We start from the raw sequence: 22,653 nt of genomic DNA, 5'->3' as shown, positions 1-22,653 counted from the left end.
GGGATCCTATGATCCCAGCTGACTTCCTGCCCTTTGGGCAGGGGGCTGGACTCGATGATCTCCCAAGGTCCCTTCCAGCCCTAATAGCTATGAAATCTATGAAATCATGGCAGCTTGGGTCATTCCCTTTAGTCACTGATGGTGGGACCCAGACAAGCTCACTTGTTCTTAGGGAACTCAAGTCCTTGTTGCCTTTGCTGTAGCCAGCTGCCTGCCTAGCCTGCTGTTGTCTGAACAGCTTCTGTGTCATATCTGTCCTTCTCTGCCGAGAAGCACAGCCTCAGTTCTCCAGCCATAAGGTTTTAAGCTACCGTCTACTCCCTGGGATGGTCCATTGCACACACAGGGATAATTTCCCTCTGGGACTAAATCATTTCAGTTCTGAAGCAGTGCACAGTATCCGGACATGGTATGTTGGGTGTTCCAGACCTTGTAAAAATTTGCCTTCAATTTTCTGATCATGTTTCATGCCTGAATAACCTCCAGAACTGGATTTCAGAAACTGGATTAGCACTCAAATGTCACCACATAGTTTTTGCCAAATAGTTAAAAGCAAATAGTTTTTCTGTTCTGACCACTTCCTAGGGTTGGGCTGGGTTTTTACAAAGCATAATATTCTTGGCACTTTTCCATGTATACCCTCAACCAAGCATTTGTGTCTGACCAGTGGATATGTTTTCTGGTTCCTCTCAGCCCTACTCTGTCTTCATAAAGTATTATATGGATGTGGGCATATGAACAGTTTACCATGGAGCTGGAGAGGGTGGGGCTTTACTGTGTGCATCAGCGGTTTTGCTGTAATTGTTCAGGTGCACACTCATACCCTGGATAAGTGGGAGCTAAACCACAGTAGATTAGCCCTCAAAATGAAAGAGGGATAAATTACTGCAAGGTTGCTTCTACTTTCGTCAGCATAAGAGTATGTACAGGCGCATTAACCGAACAGCAACCAATGTATGGTAAAATCCCAGCTCTCTGTCTCATGGTCCATGGTTTGTACGTCCCTCTCTCCATGATGTCACATATTTGCTGGGATTCCTGCTTAGTCAGTACCCTTTGTATAAACTGTTTGTACGCACACCTCATTCTTCACCTGGCAATAGAAGCTGACCTTCTACGAGCCCTGCTTCTTGTCAACTGGCCAACTCTGAAGTACTGAAGCCTCATCTTGCTTAGTACTTTTGTTGGACTGTTTGGAGCCTCCCAGTGATGGACAAGTATTTTGGCATGTGGATTATCTCCATCTCCTCCTGCACTATATTCAAGAAGGCATGTATAGCAGTCAGGAGCTTCCTGGGCAGTGCTTTTTCCTCACCTCATTGTGCTAGAATCTCAATAACATGTGTTGCAGGCACTTGGGTGTATTCAGCAGTAGCTTTTTCATGATGACTTTCCAGTGGCTTGTGATCAGACTACCTGTCCCTCTTGTGTCCAAGGCTGAACTGATCATATAATTCCATTCCAAAGAGCAAAGCCAGTAGCTCCTTTTCTGTTTGAGTACATCTGCTGCCTGTCTGGAGTTGCAGGTTTTGAATTAGTGTTGCTCTAGGTCTCTTCTTGTGGCATTGCACTGCAGTTCTGTCTGCTTTGCAGGATTTCAGTACTTTGGGATTGCTGCCTTGCTCAGGATTTTCTTTACTTTTTCAAATGTCTGCCCTTGAGCCTCTGAACCTACCTACACTACACCACAGGTTGAACACTGTCTCCAGGGTTCACAGGTGTGCATAGAAGCCCTACTTCTGGACTCCCTTTACATCTACCATCTGGGAAGCTCTTTAATGGCTTTCAAGGCCCAGCTAAAGTTCCTCAAGAAGACCATAAGCATCAGATACAGAGAACTCAGTTCCCCTCATTTTCAGGATTCAGGATAACATTCCACTTCTGGCATCTGTTTAGAAATGGTCAAAGCTTGGTGCCCTGCATTTCCTAATCACTTGCCAACTTCTCCTACAAATAATAAGAATTTCAGTAGCTACAGTCTTGAAGCATCAGGATCCCTCTAAGGCCTTGTCCACTTTATACCAGAATAATTTCGGGTTCCAGCTGAAGTCCACTGGCATTTGTTCCAGCAGTGCCTGTCCAAGAGGTGAAGCAAAGGTTGCCAGGTGTCTGCACGCCTCCTCTAGCTCAATATGACAGAACTGTCTTTACATCACAAACAAGGGACACTTTTTGCAGTGGGTAGATCAGGCTGGAAATAGACAGCAACTTATTTTCAATGCCTCTTTAAGTGTGTTGGCTCCATGCAGATCCTCTGCTTACTTAAGGGTTTTCAAGTCAGTACAAGACAGCTGACCTGCCCTGTGTTCATTTCAGCAGCTGAAATGATGCCTCCTGTTTGTAGGCTTGTCAGTTCCTTCTTCAGTGGCTCTTGTTGGACTGACAATATTTTGCTTTTTACTAGTCTCTTGGGCTGCATGAGTGGGTGTCCATTTAACTTCAGCTTGCTATTGACTTGCATGTCTTCTTGAAATACGTCTTTGGAATATTACAAGAGAGGCATGCCTCTTCTCTGACCTCTCTCACGTTAAGGGCATTTCCTGGGGGCTCCTGCACCACTGAGAGCCCCAGCAGGCCACCCACTCCTGGCAGTGTGCAGTTTTAGGTCATATCCAGCAGCAAAATGCCCTGTTTATATGGGCAGCCCTGAATCTAAAATGGCTGCCCTAATCAGGCACCTGCCGGCTGCTGTCTTTTGGCCCTTAAAGTGGCAGGCACAAACAGTGCCCTGCCACAAGGGGTCACAACTCCTTGCTACCTGGTTAGTTGTGCAAGGGGAGGAACGTCCAGCGGCAAAGGTCAGGGATCAGGGACGGGGCTTTCGGTGGCAAGGGTCAGAGGGCGGGACTTCCAGTACCAAGATGGCAACCAGGGAGTGGGGCTACCCATGTGGCCCTCGACAGCTCACCAAAACTCATCAAGTGGCCCTCTGCCCAAAATAACTGCTTGCCCCTGCCTTATAGAATAGCTGCAAAAACAGACAGTTAGAAGGCTGGTAGCCTTCTCTGGTAGATTTGCACTGAGGCCCAAGCCCAAATCTTTAGATGGGAAAGTAGCATTTTTCAAAGTCCCCAAAGCAGGTGAGACTCTCCCCTCCTATCCCCTCCATGCTCAGAGGTTCTCCCCACACTTCCCCTCCCTTTGCACCCTCCCCCCCACTCCTGTTGCTGCTGCTTTCCATGCTGTCTTGAGCTCAGGGGAAGCTTCAGAGCTGCTCCTTCCCCCTCCGGTCAGGTTCTGCAGGGGCTGGACTCAGTTGCAACAGAGTAGCAGTAGCAGAAGCAGCAATGGGCAAAGGGTTTCCCCTCACTGTGCCTGCTCCCGGGGAGACCAGGTAAGGTTGGAGAACCCACCCATCATCACTGCTTGAGCCCAGTCCATATGCAGCCCAGTTGGAGGAGGCAAAAATTGCTCAGGAGCTTTTCCTGCCCCCAGGAACAGTGGGGAAAGCAGCAAGGGCAGGGGAGGGAGGGAGGGAAAGGGTGAGGAGGCGATGTGTCTTTGACCAGGGAGGGGAAGAGGGGTAGGATTCTTACCTGGTTTTCAGGATTTTAAAAAGTTCCCAAAGGCTCTCTCTTCCCAGACTGCCTCCACCAGTGGGGCCAGTGCGTGGGGGGCAGAGGCTCTAAGTGAGAGGGGCAGCTACCTCTGCAGCCAGGGTGGCTGCTCCCACACCCCTGCTTGCTAGATCTACCCCTGCAGACAGCTACACTCTGCCTGGGATTCTCTTCCACCTGGGAAAATAAGAGCTACTTAAGGGCTCTAAGGTAGAGATAGATTTGGGCTTGAGTCACACTGAGTCATCTTTCTCTTACTGCAGGTCTCTTGTTTTTAGAAACTGTATGTCCTGTTACATTTTACTTTGTCGGACATCTGCAGTGCTGGGACAAAGAGTAGCTCTACCCCCCTTGCAGAGTTGCCTGTAGGCTGAGCATTTTTCTTTCAGCCTTTTATACAACTTACCACTGGGCCATGAAGTCTGCCTGCTCAGGCAGTCCGTCTCAGTTCTACTTCTGGGACTCTTTTCTACCGAGTCCATGTATTTGTTCTACACCAGTGGCTCTTATTGTGTTGACCCCTTCCTGGACAATTTGGTTACCATTGCCATTTGGCTGCATTTCTCAAGTGTTAAATCTGTTTTCCTCAACCATGTCTTCTGTTAGCTGGAATTACTTGTCCCATGAGTAAGCCTGTCTCTTTAATGTCTCTATAGTTACAAAAGGATGCCTGTGTTTTCAGCTCCATAATGTGAAGTACTAATTCTCTATTTTGCTCTTTGTTTTGGGTAAAATGATTCTACTGTCTCATGCTGTTTGGGGTCACAGGACTCAAACACTCTTCAACTGGCCATTATTTCTGGCTCACTTGCTCTTTATTTCCCTCAAGAAGACAGTAAAAAAAGCTTTCCATTCATGCTTTTATTTTTATCCCTCAGGGTCAGCCATTGCTTCCACTGTTTCCAGGCTTGTGCAAGGTTGTTTTTAATCTGGCAATCCAGCATCCTAGGAGTTCTGTCTTCTCTGTGCTGTCTTTTTACTCCATTTCTGGTATGGTGACTATGGATGCATATGGCTGTACTAAGTCAACTTAAAATAAGATGACTTAAATAAATCGACTTAATTAAGTTGACTTAAGCAACGTTGGAATGTACACATTTCTAGTGGTGGGGGCACTTTAACTAAAGTTTGTTAAATGAGCTTTAGTTAAAGCACCCCTGCCACCATTTTGAAGTGCGGGATGCTGAATACGTGATGCGGCACCCACCTTCACCCTGGAGTATGTGTAAATACCTCCCTTGTGATCTAACTTGACTTAACTAATCCAACTCAAGATGATACATCGCGGAGCTGTATTATCTTGTGCTGCATTTAAGTCGACTCTGCTCCACAGATGTGTGTATGCACTGACTTAAAAAGTTAAGTCAGCTTAACTGTCAGAAAGTTAATACGTGTGTATACTTTCCTGGCTGTGTGATTGCTGCCACTGTGTTCCAGATACTGCATGCTGGACAAGAACATGAGAGGACTCCATGTTTCTAAAATTAGACTATTAAAGAGAGATATTCAAAGAATTGCCGCAGCTGCAGTGAGCACTCCAGCCGTGTGCACACAGACCAGCTTCCTGGGGTTCACCGAGCTCTTCCTTCCTGCAACATGTGCGCCTGCCTCCACATTCCCTGCTGCGACCTATGCCAGGCAGGATAACATGAAATAAGCAAAATCTTCAGACTAGAAAGAAGGAGACAAGCATTTTGGAACCAAGTGAGAAAAATTTGTGTAGAATCAGCCTTTCCTAGTAATGACCAGCCAATGACAGAAGAAAACAGGAGCTCCTGCAACCTGCTACAGAAATTCCCCCTTTCACCTCAGTACCTAGGAGGAAAGAGCCATGAACGGGCTCAAATCCATTTCACATACTTACTATTTCATCTTGGTCTTCCCACTCCACTTCAGAGAGATCCACACTATTGTAGTTTGGTTTAGGCTTCAACTTCTTCCCCTCTTTATACTGTGGTTTATAAAAAAGACACAGCAAATGGTGAGCTAACTTTTCAGGACAACCTTATAGCAAGTCAGCCAGTCAATATTTATCTAATGTGGAGGTCTCACTTAATGTTGACTGACTGACAAGAGGGATTCATCTTACCCCAGTGACACTGTATTTCTTACATGTGACCAAGGCCTAAAGATGTAAGGATTTCTTGTCAGGACATGTCACTGCAAGATTAAAAAAACCCTAGCAGGAGACTAGATGGGGTTGCTGATAAATGATATAGGCTGGTTTAGGAGGATGTTCTCTCAGATCAGTGCATGCAGAGAGAGCAGTACAGCTCCCTTGACAAAGGAAAACAGATGTTGGCCACAACTGAAGAATAAACCCATTATAAAAACAATATTGGATCTGTTCTGGTGAAATTTAGGTGTTGTTTTCACTGATAAAAAAGGCATGCATTTACCTCTGGGATAAGCTAACACATTAGCTATTCCATTGTGAAGAAACATGGGAGGCAAGGCCCTGTAATTTACTGTGAAATAAATTAGGAGAGGTCAGCCACAAGTTGGGAGGCAGAGTGCTGACCTTGGTGGAGACTCCACCAGTGCCTTGTCTCTACTCAGAATTGTAAAGTGACGTAACTATGGTATGCTTGCAAAACTCCTGCCTTTATGTCAGTGAAGATAAAGTCTCTGTGTAGCACTCACACTTGCGCACACAAACTTGTGTAGCACTCGCACTTGCACACTCATGCACACATAGAAACACTACTCCCATTGCTGTTCACAGACAGACACTCTGGATGGAATTCATCCCTGTGTGCACAGGGACCAGCAAAGGGATGGAAGAGGTTTGGTTTGTGCCTACCCGTCAACCTGAAGCTTCAGGGCTAGCACAGATCCTAAACTGCGCCTGACTGGCCAAGACCACTATGGGGTTTGAGGCAACTGAGGAACAGATGTGAAGTGCAGGACAGCTCTGGCAATATAGTCTTATACCTGAAAAATACTGCCTCTTGTTTCTAAGACACACTAGGATACTCACTCTACCAATTATATTGGTAAGGCCCCAGATCTACTGCTAAAAGGCAGCCATTATTTGGGTGCTCTACCTTCTCAGTCTCTAAGTGAGACCATCTTAGCATGTGTCACTTTTTGGGATATCAGCAAACTAGTATCCATCTCCGAAGTCACACATGGACTCTGATATAAAGGAACACACAAATACAGAATATGTATGTGTATGTATACCTACACATATATGCACATGCATGTGTGCACGTGCACGCACACACACACGACAGAAACACACAAGCACTTAGAGCATACTACCATTTACATGTCCATTAGAAGAGTTGCTCTGACTCTCTGCTGATACATTTGAGTAATTCACACAAACAAGCCTGGCGGCAAGAAAGTCTGTACACAGCAGGAAGTCCCTGCAGTGACCCAGGAGCCTGAACAAAGATACCCAAATTTCCTAAGTCACATACCAAAGGCCGAAGGTCTGGGTGTGAGAGGATGTAGCCATTGTTAGTGTTCATAAAGGCATATCCATGGACACCCAGCTGTTAGGAAAAAAAGTATTAGAAGAATTAGTCTTATTCCTTCTCCGGGCACTACTCCCTAACATGGCACAATTTTGTTCATTGTCCATCAACATTCGAAAGTCTTTCTTTAATGAGTCCAGCCATCAAGAAAAGGCCCCAATATCCAGCTACTGCGTATCAGGTTATAAGCTGCCCTCTGTGTAGTGAGAAAAATTTGACTGGGCACTTGTGTACAAAAACAGATAGACAGACCCCTATCAGGTAGCTGAGCTTTGTATGCATTTACAGTGAATGTTCATGAGAAGTAAGGCTTATCCCTAAAAAGCAGCTGACAATTACTATTTCAGAGGATAGAAATAATTTTGTAAAGGTATATGCACATTTAGAATGTGAAATACTGCAAATACTACAATGGTACAATCATACATACTGGAGAAGCTCTCAAAATATTTCATGGTGATTACAGTAGATACACAACCATTCATGCAAAACTGAGCATAGATTTCATAGCTCACCCCTCTAGAAACTAAACTTTCTGCATCATGTCTCAGTCCTGGAAAAGCCAAACTCAGCAGAGGTCAGTCCTGCATTTTCAGGTTTGAATACTGTTTAAGAAGTAACATAGTCTAACAAGAACAGGCAGTGAATGACCTGGTCTGCAGGGGAATTCTGAAAAAGCAACTATTTGATTAGGTCCATTCAGTACATTTTCCAACCAAACCTTGAGTTTCTAAACAAACAAGGATTATCTGTAAGGCAAGAATGTGTAAGACTTCCATTTCTAAAAACAAAAAATGACAGAAAATTCACAAAGAGAGAATTCACAAATTCTTAGAGAGATTCAAGCACTGAGGCATAACTGAAATTAAGTAAGAATCTCCTCTAATCTAGGAAGCAAAATGCATGCTATTCAGCCTTTAGCTAGTGTTCACTTATGGAGCTGTTCATCGCCTTTATTCATTCCAAAAATGACACTGGTCCTACTTTGCCTGGAACAACTTCCTACACAATCTCTAGCAAACACCATGCAACTTATTCTCTCAGCATGGTAGTACATGATGACCTATGTCCATTGATTTTAAAAGGTTTTCTATCACAGTATAAAAACATACCCTTTATCTCATTAAATTGAGATTTCCAAGCATAAAGAAAGCCCCAACATATTTAAGCACTCAAGAGCTGTAGTCATAGGATCATAGGAAAGTAAGGTTGTGAGGGAACTCACAAGGTCATCTAGTCAAGCCAGGGTCATCCTTGACTAAACCATCCCACCAAGTATCTGTTTAACCCGTTCTTCAAAACGTCCAAGGATGGAGATTCCACAATTTCTCTGCGTAACCTGTTCCAATACTTGACCACCCTCATAGTCAGAAAGTTCTTTCTAATCTCCAACCTAAAATTTCCCCTGCTTTAAATTTCCCCCTGGTACTATGACCAAGTTCCCCCTTTTATAGAATTCCTTTTTGAGTTTCATCTCAATGAAGAGATTGGCCATGTTGATCTCCTGTTGCATGTCCCATTCTTCTGTCACATCAAGATAGCTTGCTCTTGTGTCCTTAAGGGGGCCTCCTTAAAGTACAGCCAGTTCTTACAAGATTTACAAGTGATCCTTGCTGCCATCATGATTGATGGCTAGAAAATTATATTTAGAGGTTTGCTTTTGGGAATTGGCTTGTAGATAAAGTAGATATGCATTAGAACAATAGTCCAGGGGAATGGCAAGGGTTACTTAGTTTCTAAAAGCCTGTTTGTGACAAAGTTTCCTTCAAGGACCACTGTGTCTGAAGCCAGCAGACACCTAGGCTGGGAAATTGAAAACACGTACCACATTGTTCCATAACGAGATAAGATGGCATTAGGTCACAGTGCCCCACTGTAGAGCCCCTGGGATTTCTGGTTTTGGTGGATGGACCAAAGTAGGAGGCTGGCAAATGACCAGATTAGGATGTGTGCATGTGCTGAGTTTGGGAAGCAAAGGACTATGATGACAGGACAGAACGTGGACAGTATGATGACCACAGGGAAACCAATCAGTGATGCTTGGAGATGAAGAGTCATCATAGGAGAAAGGATACAAAAACAGGGATTTCAGAGCAGCAAAGGGGGTCCCTGAGAAAGGCCACCATGGACAGAGGGCACAGCACCAGCCCATCTCACCCACCCCACTGGAGGGGTTAGGTCTCGGCCTTTGACCTCCAGGCTACAGACATCTGATATTCAAGAGAGAACCACAGGGTGAAGCTTGCATACTAGCTAGATGAACCTTCTCTCCATGACAGTCCTAAGACTGGTAGATATAGAACTGTGGGGAGGGGGGTTATTTTGTTTGCCTTGCCTGCATTATTCTTATCTGCTATTTATGTGCATCAATAAATTTGCCTGTTATTAAATGGAGAAGTCATGGTTGGTCAAAGGGTTTGGGTCTGCCTGGAACATGGAACCTGGGTCCTAAATTCAGTGCCAACAATGATCTGATAGCATTTCCCTATAAAATTTTACTACCATTCTTTTTTTCTTTCAAATGAGATTCACTGCCTTCTTGCTTCCAAAAGATTTACAAGTGAATGCAGAGCTGATGAAAAGTACACTTAACAGCCCTAGAGAATTAATTTCTCTGTTGACATAAAGGATACAACATAGTGACTGACAGTGCAAGCCTCCTCCACATGGCCCTGACAACAAATCTCAACCCATACCTTAAAGAAGTACCTGTAAGCACAGTAGAATACTTTGGTCTTCACTGTCCATTTCATACTTGGAATATCTACTGGCAACATCAATGGTGATACCAGCTGATTTGGTGGATTTTGTCTACTGGAAACTGGCAGGAAGCTATCCACTATTTTCAGATAGACCTCCAAAGGGTCATGTAATGGTGACAACCTGAGTCATCATCATCACAGAAAGAGATTTAAGTTAGTGACCAAGGGGCAAAAATACTCCATTGTTCAATTACTAGTCCCCTGACTCATTAAGTCTCTGTATTTCTAGGGCAGGCCACAGCCTTGTCATGGAAAATGATCACTGTGTACAAATCAGGTTTCTTGTTTTGTGTGTGTGTGACTACATACGCATCTCTATACAGTAAATGATTTATCATTGGATCATATACACAAGAGCAGTGATTGGTCATTTAGCTGCGAGTGATGGCAAATGCTTTATATGGGCTTGAGTCTTACCTTGTATCGTGGGGCCAGTTTCAGTAGCTCCCTCAATGGAACATCAGAGCCTACTACTCCCAGGAGAATACCATGAGATCTCTTCGAAATAAAGGAGAAATTGTTTTCAGAAGCAACACTCCACAAACTCTTAGACAGCTGTCAACTGCATTACTCTGTCAGGGTATAGCCAGGGCTTGAGTCAGCTATTTTTGTTCTAAAAAAACAGTCACCAGTGAGGAATTCCCATAGAACAGGATTAATGCTAATGGAGTTCTAAAGGAGTAGGTACCAGGTCCAACACTATTCAACAAGTACATCTATGACTTTCAAATAAACATAAAATGGTTGCTGACAAAATTTGCAGTTGGTGCGTAGATGGACAGAGAAGTAAATAATGGAGAGAGTTGAACAATCATGTAGGATTATCTTGGCCCTTTAGTAAACTGGGTTCATTCAAACAAACCACATCTGAGTACAGCTGAATTCAAATACATGTAGGAACAAGGAATGCAATCCACACCTACAGAATGAGGGACTCTAAAGAAGGTTTAAGGGTCACCTTAAAATAAATAATAAAAAATAATAAAAAATCCAGGCATAAATAAATCAACATGAGCTCTTATCTTACTCCGGTACTAGTGCAAAAAGAGTGAACGCAGTCCTTGGGCCTATAAATAAAGCAAGAGTGAGATGGTTTTGTCCTCTGTGTACAGCCTTGATGTAACTGGCACCAGAATCCTTCATACAGTTCTGGTATCTCTGTTTTTTGTTTCTTTGTTGTTGGTTTTTTTGTTTGTTTGTTTTTTATAGATGTTGGAAAGAATGTTGAACAAAGCCACAGAAGCAGTTTCAGGCCTGGAGAAAGTGCCTTACAGTGACAGACGTAAGAGTTCAGTCTGTCTAGCTATCTCAGAGAAGACTGAGAGGTGACTTAATTACAGTGTATAAGTAGTTTCATAAGGAGAAATTACCAGCTACTCCAGGGCTCTTTAATCTTGTGATGAAAAGTAGAACAGCCACCTAGGGCTGGAAGTTGAAGCAAGACAAAAAGCAAAGAAGCCACAGTTTTTCTTCAAGCTGTAAAGGCGCTTTATGTTTAACTACTAAGGGAATTTGTGTGTTCTGCAGCTCTTGATGCCCTTCTAGAAGCTATACTGGGTTCAACAACTTATATTTGGGTAAAGTGGGCGAAGTAAAGTCTGCGAAATACAGGTCAGATTAGAATGGTTTCTCCTGGCCATAAAGTCTATAAATCTGGTGCTTGCTTAGGTACGAGGACAGTGGAGCTAAGAGGAGAAATGTCTTATTTAAGTGATATTTGAAAGAAGAAATAGAGACAATGGCTGAGAAATCTGTTCAAGGCTGAGTACATGGCCACAAAAGCCCTTCTTGCCACTGTTTTGATTAGGCAGTGGTTTAAAAAAAATTACCAAAAAGCATTATATCCTTTTAGCTGCACTGGCTTCAAGGAGAATCAAGGGACTGAAAATCCACTTACCGTTTCATTCTTTTTGCTGAAGACTGGCATGGCCACTGTTGTCATGAGCAACAGACTTTGAGCCTGAGATGCAAAGAGCTGCCACAGGAAAAAAAATTGGTGTGTTAGTGAGTGGAACAGTACAGCTGGCTCAAGGTCAGAAGCAACCGAGTTTCTAGGAACCCTCAAATGCTGAATACGATTATACAGCAAAAAACCCTCTATATCCAAAAAAGGATCTTGGAAAGAATGCTTGCTGGTACACAGTGATACTGCTGGGATGAAAGCCAAGGAAATTTGTCAAAGAAAGAGGCATTAAAAGGTCTAATTTAATGTTAATGAAGAGAAGAAATCTTCAGAAATGAGAATGCTTTATGTTTATCCACACCAAGGGTATATAAGCATACACAGAAACATACTTAAATACCAAAGCACACATGCTAGAGTTATGAGAAACACAGATGTGTGTATACTCATGGATGCACAAACAAACAGCTTGCATAAATATAACCCAATGACACATACAGGAATGAGAAACATCAAAGGCACATGTTCAAAGGGGGCAAATAACAAAGAGTATATAAAACACACCTATCATGTACATAAAGACTGCATAAGAAACTAGAAAGACAGGAGCAAAAACACGAATATGCAAAAACATTCTTAGCTACACCCAAAAGCTTGCACACAGGACACAGCATAAAAACACATGCAGTATGCTGGCAAAGAGCTGTCAATACTTTGTGAGGTATGCATTCTAGAAAAGCACAAAATGCAGAATGAATGGTAGCATAACTGAAGGGGCGGGGTGGTGGGGGTGGACTGAGAATCAAGGTAGCAGCCCCAGAGACTGCTTCTGTTCGGGTTAGGGGGTACAAAAATAGCCACTGCTACAGTAGAGGTGGAGTGATCAGACCACTGCAGTCAGCATAGTGGCAGCCTGCGCTGCCCTGGGAGTTTGTGACTGTCCTGGGGAGAGCTGTCCTGCTGTGCCTCTGATGATAAACACATGCAACACACAAGATAGATGCACAAGAGCCTCACAGACATACCCAACTCTAAAAAGAGACGCTCCTTTCTTAATACATAAAGTGGCTCCTTTGCATTTTCCATGTGGACAGATAAGCAGCTCACCTTTAGCTGCATCACAAATTCTTGCTGTGCATGCTAGGATATATAAAGGAGCCAGCCAATCTAGATGGTAATGTGAGGAAAAGTCAAGCCTGCATTACTGAGCTGGACATGTCCTGCTACCATACCAGTTTCTGTGTGGATATCCCCCATTCATAGCAGTATCAGGACAGACACAGAAAAAGGGCACTTTGTGGCCAGACAGTGTACACATATAAAAATACAACCAATGAACTAAGCTAAGGTACAGCACAGATCTCTCATACCTATTCTTAAGCCACAACACAGCTCCCAGTACATCCAGTCTTATCCATTTCTCTTGACAGGTATCCTATAATGCTTCCTCAATGTTGGAAACTCCTCCTATCCCTGGATGTACAGTTCAGCAGGGACAACACCAATTAGAACAGAAAACACACTGATGGGCACAAGGGGTATGGCACACTCACAGAACATGAGATAAATGATTACCTCCTCAGTTTGTGGCAGCTGGCAAGAGACATGGATGGATAAATGAATAAATACATGAACGAATAAAAAGCATGAGAGGAAGCAAGATAGGAAGTGAAATGCAAGCCAGAACAGAGAGGTGGACAAGAACATCAGTGGGCAAAACACCCTCTCTGGGTGATTATGATGGCTTCTCCTGACAATGTGTTTGTCAGGAGAAGCAAATTGTGGATCATCTCCTAAGATGCCCTATAGCACAACAATGAACCCCACAAGATCTGGCAACATCAACATCAGAAGCAATGGCCTATGCAAAATATTGGGAATAGACCATATAGAAAGGTTGGACTGGAAACATGATGATGATGAAGACACTCTCTGGACTTTTGACACCACATACAAGAATCAGGTATCATAAAACTTGCTGTGTGGCAAGGTAGTACTATTGTTGGTTTTTCTCAGTGTTCTCCGTTACTGTCTCCTTAATGACTCGTGTACATAGTATGCTCAGCCGAATGTACTTATTGTTCTGCCTTCAGAGAACAGGTGAATTACTTTGGACATGGCAAAGTTCCAAAAAAAATACCTTGGCAGAGGTACAGTTCCACCAGGGCACAGAACTAAGGACCAGCCTTTCCAGGGCTTAATCAGCTGTCTCCCAAGCATGCATCAATGCAAAGACTATGTGCTTCAACACTTTTAGAAGCGTCTTGTTGAGTTTAACAACAGTACGATGCCCTAGCTATAGAATTTGTCAGCTAGCCGACAGACTTCCAGATAACTCTGTTATACCCCTCAGGCTGGCCCTAGACATTCAATGCAACGGAGATCTTTCTATTTTAAATTCTGTAGGCTTCTGGGGTAAACTCTGTAAAATCCTACTAGTTTCATCCCTACTGAATGACTACTTCTTTTGTTACTAACTTAACTCCACATATGCATTATACATTTCAAACAACTGGTTTCTATTGGGACCCAACCCATTGCAGGATACCTACCTACTCCATAATAAGCATCATACTATTAAATAGGTCCTATTAGAAAAATCTGTGTTCTGAAAAGTTGTCATTAAGCTCTTTTGGTAGGAAAAATGCCAAATACACTCTAAGGTAGTGGAGGAGCTGATCAACAGGGCATAATTATTGTTTAATTATTTCAGAACTGGTGATTTCTTTATTATGTTCTTTCACCTGGATATTCCATATTGTGATTACTATATTTTCTTGCATACAACATGCCCCAGAATAAGATATGCACCTTACTTCTGAAAGGCAGAATGAAGAAAAATAAATATTTTCTTGTCATAAGTAACTGAGTAGCAACAACTAGGGCGCCAAGCCTGCTCTTTGTTCTGCTCCTTGTTGAATATGTACAGACTTCAATTTTACTTTTGTCTGGTAAGCTGCAGAATCATCTCTTGCTGTATTTATTGCATGTAATGCACACCCTAATTTCCAGAAGCTGATTTTTAGAAAAAAATGTGTGTACTATGTGCTAGAAAATATTTTATGTACCTTCTTTTCCCATTGTCTTGAGAGGGGAATAAAACCAGCATTGCTACAGTGAACACAGGTTAGTGGACTAAGGGGCTAAACACGGTATCATCCTCCTTCCCTTTATAAAACAACCCTGCTCTACTCAGCTCTGACCCTGTGGATCATACTCCTAGTCATAGCGTGAACCCTCTCAAAATCTTTCCCACCTTCCTACACTTTCTTTATGAGGTCTTCCAGGTATCAAAGGTACTCCAAGATCAGGGACCCTATAACATCCAGCCTGCTTCCTATGGTACTGGAAGTCTGGCAAACCTGGAGATCCAAATAACTGGAGATTTAGTTCCCATGATTTAGGCTGCTGGATCTGTCCAAGGTGCCTGGAAACCCTGCCTACAACCTCTCTGGGGAGTATTGTTCCCAAGTATGACCTGCCCATCTGGTCCTATTTGCATGTGCCAGCCCCAGCAACATGGCAGTGAAGTTGCTTTAGGGGTGTCTCTCATGGATTTTGTTGGAGCTTGGACTCTCAGGTAGGATTTTTTTCAAAAATTTCTAAAACTGAAGATTGCAATATCCCCTGCTCCCTGAATTTCTTTTATGAAAAAGGAACAGCATTGTTTTAAAGCTTCAGATTTTTCTGGAAATGGGTAATTTCAACTTTTGATCAGCTCTAGGTCACTACTATGCCATAGACTGTCAGGTGGAATATGTTTATAGGTTAGAGGAATACCAAACCCAGAGGAAGATGCTGAGATCACCAGAGGCACAGTTAAGATGCCTTTCCTTCCAGAAACAGAAAATGGACTGAGGCAATTAATGGATTTATTTCAGGAAGGGCAATAGAAGGGTCCTTACATAATATCCCACCCCTCTTTCCTGCTCTACACTTTATCTTGCTTTCACAGGCACTGTACTATGGTGCTTTTATGTTCAGAATATCTCCAGTTTTCTCCCACCATAGGCCAGAGACAAAAGGAGAAGCTAGATAAAAAAGCAGTAAATCAACAAAGAGCCAACATGTGGCCTACAACTGCACTGTGACAAAGTCACTGGAAATCACAGAATCTATGCACAGTCTGGGCACATCTCACACATTGGCCCTCCAAGTCCCTACAAGGTATTCCTTTATCCCAAAGGTTGAGCCTATTGTGACTGTAATCATCCTATATTTTGCCAACCCAGAGAACAAAGGAATAAGACAAACACCTAGAACAAGATGTCTCCTGGTTTGTGATGGAGAGCAGGCTGCTGACCACAAGGCTGGAGGAAGAGAGTCTCAATGACCTATATCCTGAGCTACAATTAATCTCTTTCTTGTGAATAATTTTTTATGAAGTATTCTCTCTGCATGGTAATACTACTTAAATCATATTACACTTGTGTAATTAACTTTAGGCTCTTGGATCACTGCATAAGTTCAAGAGAACTCAAAGCTGCACAGAAGTTTCGGCTTCAGGATCAAGGGGAAAGAAACACTGTCTAAATGGTGCATAATATCTTCTTTACAGACTTGCAGGTCTAGAGCAGTGGTTCTCAACCTTTTTCACACTGGGACTCATTAGCTTTATTATCAGCTTGCCGTGACCCACACCTTTCCAGTCCCTGACCCACAGAGTCTCTCTCTCTGTCCCTCCCTTGCCTCTTTATGCTCCTGTTCTATCTGGCCCCCTACCTCCTTCTCTACCTCCCTCTCCTCCTCTCGTGCTCTTTACACTGCTCTGCTGTAGTTCTCACCATGCCCCCCCCATAGTCTGCCAGCTCCATGAAGCCTTGCAGCATTTCCCGCAGACCTCCCCAAGGCTTTTTAAAATCTTCTTGTGACCCACATTTGGGTTGAGACACACAGGTTGAGAAACACTGTTCTAGAGGGCTTCTCCATGTGTTCCAGGTAAAATATGCCTGTTCTCCAACCTTTCCTTTGCACAGGCCTGCCTATCAAGTGACTAAAAGCTTTTTCTCAATGTTCTTACCGCGCTGTCCATATAGGCTTCAGTCCAAATAATGTCATGATCGTGGTTGATGACCATTGGACGACTAAGCACATGAAGATACTCCATCACATTCTCTTGAACGTCTGCCAGGGTAGAGATCTGAGTGTAGTAGCCTTAATGAAAGAACAGAAGTGCATCACTCTCCCAAGGCCTTTTCCTGGATTCATGAATGTTCATTTGTATTCAACAAGCGAAATATCAAGTTAAAACTACTTGCAACCCTTTTGTGTGCAAGTTAGAGCTCAAATTTAGCAACTGGAAATACTTATAAAATGGGGAAATTTTGAGCTTAAGTGCCTGCCTAGTTAACAAAAGCAACTGCCAACTTTCATAACTAATCAGGAACAGGGCAAGTTCCAACCACAAATGTTATAACTGAATCGCTGTATTTAACCAACTTTTGTTGATAAGTTAAATAAATTATCCAATTAAGAACAAAATACATTTCTGACTCAGGATGAAATCAACAGAAGTTCATTTACCTAATATCCAAAATTCACAAACAATCTACAGACCAAGAAGTATTTGCTGAAGATCATTAGGTATAAAAAACAAACAAAAAACTCCCACAAAAATCTAACCCCCTAGAAAAAGAAATCCCACATCTAAGCAACTTGCAAGCTGGTTCATTCTAAGGGGCTATGGCAGTGTGACACCAATACTACTACTTGCAATTCCTATATTTTCCTTGGATGTCCTCAGCCAAATGCTAAACAGGCTCAAACTGCATTGCATGAGCTCTAAAGGGTCTGCAGTCCAAGAACACATAGCTGCAGTCTGTGGGGGTAGTGTGTGATGTGTATGGTGATTTTTCATAGTACAGCACCTTTGTTGTTGCAAGCTATCCATTTCACATTTTCTGCAAAAGTGACTTCCCTTCCAATGAGGTAAGTGAAAACCCGGACCTGTGCAACAAGAATGCAAATGTAAGGATTATGGGGAACTCTCACTTATTTGCAGGAATGCTAAGTCAGTACAAAATGATTGCAACATGCGGACAGTAGCACATCTCTAGGCTGATGTACAGTGTGCTTGAATAAGTTCTAGAATGTATTGCTCCGGAGTTTATTCAAGCCAGGTGTGTGCCTGCACTTGCGCCCAGGATTGCAGCACATGGACCTAAGGCAGAGCCCTAGGGATCAGCCTGCCAGCTTGGGTCTGCTCCCTCCTGGCTCAATGTGCGGTCGAGGCTGGGGCACGAGGGTGTTTCAGTGTGGGGCTAGCCTGCAATGATGCACCCTCGGGCAACTGTAGAGATGATGGAGCTCTGCTAACTAGCATGCATCAGAGCAGACTCAATTAAATACCAGTCGAAGCAGATTCAATTAAATACAAGTACTATTCTGCTTCAGAGTAAATTTGTTTATTCCAGCCTAATAGGGGCACACGTGGATTTACCGAGCAGATAATTAATCAACTGTGCAATAAACATCTTGTGTAGATGTGCCCACAATAGATGACTGGTAAAAGGTACAATCCAATGGAGTACCTGACTCTTTGATTTAAAAGAGTTTTGTTTCATTGAGTCTTATATTTTATTCAGGAGAACTTCATCATCAATAATAATTAACTGGTCAACAAGTAGCTCTACATACAGGCACAGAGGGCTGTACTTTGGAGACAAGACCTCCTAAATACTGAGTAGGTACAAATTGGATGTATTATGGAAGAAGCTCTGTGAAGGAGATCTGACAAGACAAGATAGACAGAAGTTCTGTACTGACAAGATAGAAGTACGAATTCTGTTGGATTTTACAGTAGCAGCCTAGCCAGGCTCTTCCATAAATGCACACAGATAGCTTTATAACCCCTAGAAATGTTAAATCTCATGAACCATTTCAAGGGACACAGCCAGGTAGTCATGTGTTTTGTAAAATATCTTCATCCCTATGACAAATAACAATCTTTAAAAAATCCAATTTTCTTTTAGCAAATTATGCTGTTTATTTCCTTCGTGTATTTCCCTAAATTTGGACAAGGGGAAAAAAACCAACCATATCAATTTGGTTTAGAATAAGTGTTTAATCTATTTTACTTCCAGGATCTCATACTCTCTCACAAAGCTGTAACATGTGACTTGCAAATAATGCTCATTTTTTGTAAAAAAGAATGTTTCAAGTTTTATTTTTTTTAAATGAGGAAAATGTTTCTATTATCCTCAGCTTTTGAAAAAACTTTAAAAAAACCCTATATTAGGGTCAAGATTGACCTGAGAGTATTCCTTTTAAGACTGCAATACATTTAAAGTCATCCTAATTTTTTTTGTGCCTCTGCTTTATGTTGTTTTTACTGTAAGTGTTTATGCTAGCTTCACGTGTGAAAGTCCTCAGCCATCTCTTGCATGCTGGCTGGTGCTATTCTATTAACTCTATTTTGTGTCTTTCACACCCTTCCTCTTCTGCCTTCTTTTATCACTGTTAAGACAAACCTTCCGATCAGGCCAGTTGTACTTTTCAAACACAGGTTCATAATCTTCGACTGCCCCATCTGTGATCAGCATGATGGCTTGGTTACACAAGCATCCTTGACCAGCCTCTCTGAACTACAGATGGAGAGGAACAGAAATATTAGTATTCTCAACATTGCCCTAATTGTTATTGCTGTGTATCTGGGTATGGAGTAAGAAGGAGGTAGCGAGTCACATGGGTTAGTCGGGGCAGGCAATTTTTTTGGGCAGAGGGCCTCTTACTGAGTTTTGGCAAGCCATTGAGGGCTGCATGACAGGCAGCCCAGGGCTTATTAATATTAATTTTCTAAATTTTTTAGGGGCCCTGCGGGCTGGATAGAATGGCCTGGCAGGCCGCATCTGGACCCTGGGCCACATTTTGCCCACTCCTGGGTTAGATGATAGGATGGTATTGACCCATGTGTATGATCTCATCGCAGAGCAGGTGGAAACTAAGCCATGGTAGTTTAGCCCTCAGAGGTTAAGAATATGCATGTTGGCAAGTACCATGGAACAGCATACCCCTTTTTTCCCATAGCAAATTAATTGTAGGTCCATATCCTTTATTTATTATAGCCCAGGTTCTGAACTTCTTACCAAATTCTTACTCAGGTAAAATTCTAAGTAAGGACTACATCATGGTGCTAGGTACATTTTTATTTACACAGTGGGTGCAGCCCAGGGCTGGCAGAGAACTGCTTGAAACGGCTCCAGACTGCATGTGCAGACTTCCTCACACAGCCCAGGATGGCTGGGAATTGTCTCAGTCTGGGGCAGGTCCCAGCTAGCTCCAGGCTAGGCAGGGAACTCTCCCCATGCAGATAGCTCTTTGCCCCAGCTCCACAGTCACGGAGCAGGGGCTGGGAGCTACCTGCTGCTGGGGCAGGGGGACATTGTCCCAGCCTGGACTCTGGTGGAAGACCCTGTCCTGACAGCTGGGGGCAAGAAGCAATCTTCTGCCCTCTGCTGCGCTGCCAATTGGGTCCTACTGCGCAGTAATTACTCAGCAATTAATTTGCTGCTTGCATTTGCTACTTGCACAGTAAGACTTTGCATGTGGAGACGGTGTTACTTACTATGCAGTAATATGCTGTAGTGCTCAGTGCAGTGTCTCATGTAAATGCACCCAGTGACTCTCATATGCTTGCCCAGGTTCCTTACAAATGTTAAAAGTAAAATAATAACAACAATAATAACAAAGACAGGACAATAGGCCTAAAAAGCAATTACTGCCTTACAGCTTTCATAGTAATGTATATTTCTATAAACGGCGCATAGAATGGATATAAAATGCTACTATTTTTATTTCATAGAATCATAAAATCATTGAATCATAGAAAATTAGGTTGGAAGGGGCTTCAGGAGATCATCTTGTCCAACCCCTTGCTCAAAGCAGGACCATTCCCAACTAAATCATCCCAGCCAAAGTTTGTTTAGCTGGATCTTAAAAACCTCCAAGGATGAAGATTCCACCACCTTTCTGGATAATCTGTTCCAGTGCTTTACTACCCTCCTCAAGAGAGAGATGTTCTTAATATCTAACCAAAACTTGCCTTGCTGCAACCTGATAGCCATTTGCATTTCCCTTACACAGAAGTGAGTGCAAAGAGCAAAGAGCCAGCTTCAGTATTTCAGGCTAAATCAACCACTTGTTCAAATGAAGAACAAGACAAAAAAGAAGGAACAAGTGAGCTAAGGTCAGAGTGACAAATATCTTTTCAGACACAACATGCACCTTTCCTCCAAAAAACAGGTGCTGGAAATTGGAGTACATGTCATATGCAAGAAATCAGCTAAGAACAATTTCTGCCGTTGTAGGTGAAACAGAAAATAAAAAAATAAAAAGTGATCCACAGAGAGCAGAACAATGAGCAAGCTCAGCTCCCTAGCAGCTGCTACTTAGTTACTTACTACAAGAAAAATAAGTTTTTATTCATTCTGCTTTTAAAGAAGGTGTAGCTTATATTTTGGGATGTGTTATAGACAAGAAAATATGGTAGGTCAAGAATGAACCAAGTAGAAAGGCCGTAGACTGAGCTAGGGCAGAAGATCTATTACCTGCCTGTAAGTGATATGTAATAGGGGACAGGATTACACTGAGACCCATTTGTTGAATGAGTATTGAATGTGTGTCCTAAGGGCAGGCCAAAACTTGTTTATCTAGCTGGCAAGATTAATTTGGTTAACTGGGATTTCTAAAAGGCGCATTTCCCCTCCCCATTAGACATTCAACATCAGGATAGGAAATGCAAACTGCTATTGTGCCTATTTATTAGGGCTGTGCAAAACAGCACCATTTCATTTCGACTTCTGTTTTGCTGTTTTGATGGGACAGTGTTTTGTTCTGAGTTTCGTTTAGTTTTGAAGCACTGTCCCGTTTCGTTTTGTCAAAACTGTTTTGCTGTTTCAACGTTTCACCCGTAGGCTATAATGGGGAAGCACAAAACAGCCTATAACTTTGTTATTTCCTGCCTGATTTGCATGAAACATGTAAGGATGGTAGCCTATTTTGAGGCCATGAATCCTGACAAGTTTTAAGGAGATAGATGCAGAGGTTTCTAGGAAACTGCACCTCAAAATCTTGAAAGCAAAACTTGTGTCACGTGTGTGTGTTTAGGCACAGGAGGGTGAAAAGAGCAGGGAGGGTAGCCCCTGCTGAGGCCATGAAGCCTGCTAGGTTTCAAGGAGATAGGTGCAGGGGTTTCTGGGAAACTGCACCTCAAACTGTGCAGAGCAAAACTTGTATCACTTGTAAGTATGAAGGCACAGAGAAAGCTCAGTTCAAACCATGCTTTTGATTAAGGCTGTGTGAAGTTTCACTGGCTGATTCGTTTCAATACTGTTTTGACTCATTTCGAGCTTGAAACAGCAACATCAAAATGAAATGAAAGGCTTTGAAACAGCCTGGAAAAGAAGGGAGGCCAGTTGAAATGTTTCAAAAGTTCTGAAACATTCTGAATTTCAAAGCAGCCAGCCAGGAGGTGGGAGGCAAGGGAGAGCCAGGCCTGCGCTCTGAGCGGCTTTGCAGCCCCATGTGGCTCAGCCCAGTGGGGAGCTCAGCCCTGGCTCTCCCCACCTCCCACCACTGGGCTGCACTCTGTGGGGCTGGCAGAGCTGATCGGAGTGCAACAATAAGTCTGCTTGCCTCCTGCCGCTGGGCTGTGCTCCGATCGGCTCTGCCAGCCCCGTGGAGCTCAGCCTGACGGCAAAAGGTGGGCAGAGCTAGAGCTGCACGGGTCTGTGAGCCTCTGGGAGCTGAGCCCGGTGGAAGAAGGCACTCCCCCCACAGGAACAGAGCCCAGTGGTGGGAAGCACCTCCCACTGCCAGGCTCTGTTCCCAACACTGGGTCCCAGGTGGCAGGAGCAGCCTGTAATCTGGCAGGGATATCAGGGGCCTGCTCACACCCCCAGGACGGCTGTGGGAGCTCTGCTGGACTCCTCCCAGGGGTGTGGGCTCCC

The 22,653-nt window shown here is 43.3% G+C and overlaps 1 protein-coding gene across 2 annotated transcripts in view; it reads right to left on the bottom strand.

Annotated features, from left to right (window-relative positions):
* Nucleotides 1-22,653, bottom strand: part of CACNA2D4 (calcium voltage-gated channel auxiliary subunit alpha2delta 4) — a 183,236-nt gene that overhangs the window by 113,519 nt on the left and 47,064 nt on the right. For both annotated transcript variants that reach the window (XM_019544560.1, XM_019544561.1), the window contains 7 exons: nucleotides 19,177-19,290; nucleotides 17,575-17,653; nucleotides 16,728-16,861; nucleotides 11,702-11,779; nucleotides 10,222-10,302; nucleotides 6,986-7,060; nucleotides 5,422-5,508 (listed from right to left, as the gene is read on the bottom strand). In XM_019544560.1, the coding sequence (XP_019400105.1) occupies nucleotides 5,422-5,508; nucleotides 6,986-7,060; nucleotides 10,222-10,302; nucleotides 11,702-11,779; nucleotides 16,728-16,861; nucleotides 17,575-17,653; nucleotides 19,177-19,290 (648 nt within the window). The remainder of the gene's footprint in view (nucleotides 1-5,421; nucleotides 5,509-6,985; nucleotides 7,061-10,221; nucleotides 10,303-11,701; nucleotides 11,780-16,727; nucleotides 16,862-17,574; nucleotides 17,654-19,176; nucleotides 19,291-22,653) is intronic.

This window comes from Crocodylus porosus, unplaced genomic scaffold (genome assembly GCF_001723895.1).
Source record: "Crocodylus porosus isolate Cpor-Errol unplaced genomic scaffold, CroPor_comp1, whole genome shotgun sequence".
Lineage (NCBI taxonomy): Eukaryota > Metazoa > Chordata > Crocodylia > Crocodylidae > Crocodylus > Crocodylus porosus.
This window is presented reverse-complemented; position numbering and strand designations above follow the sequence as displayed.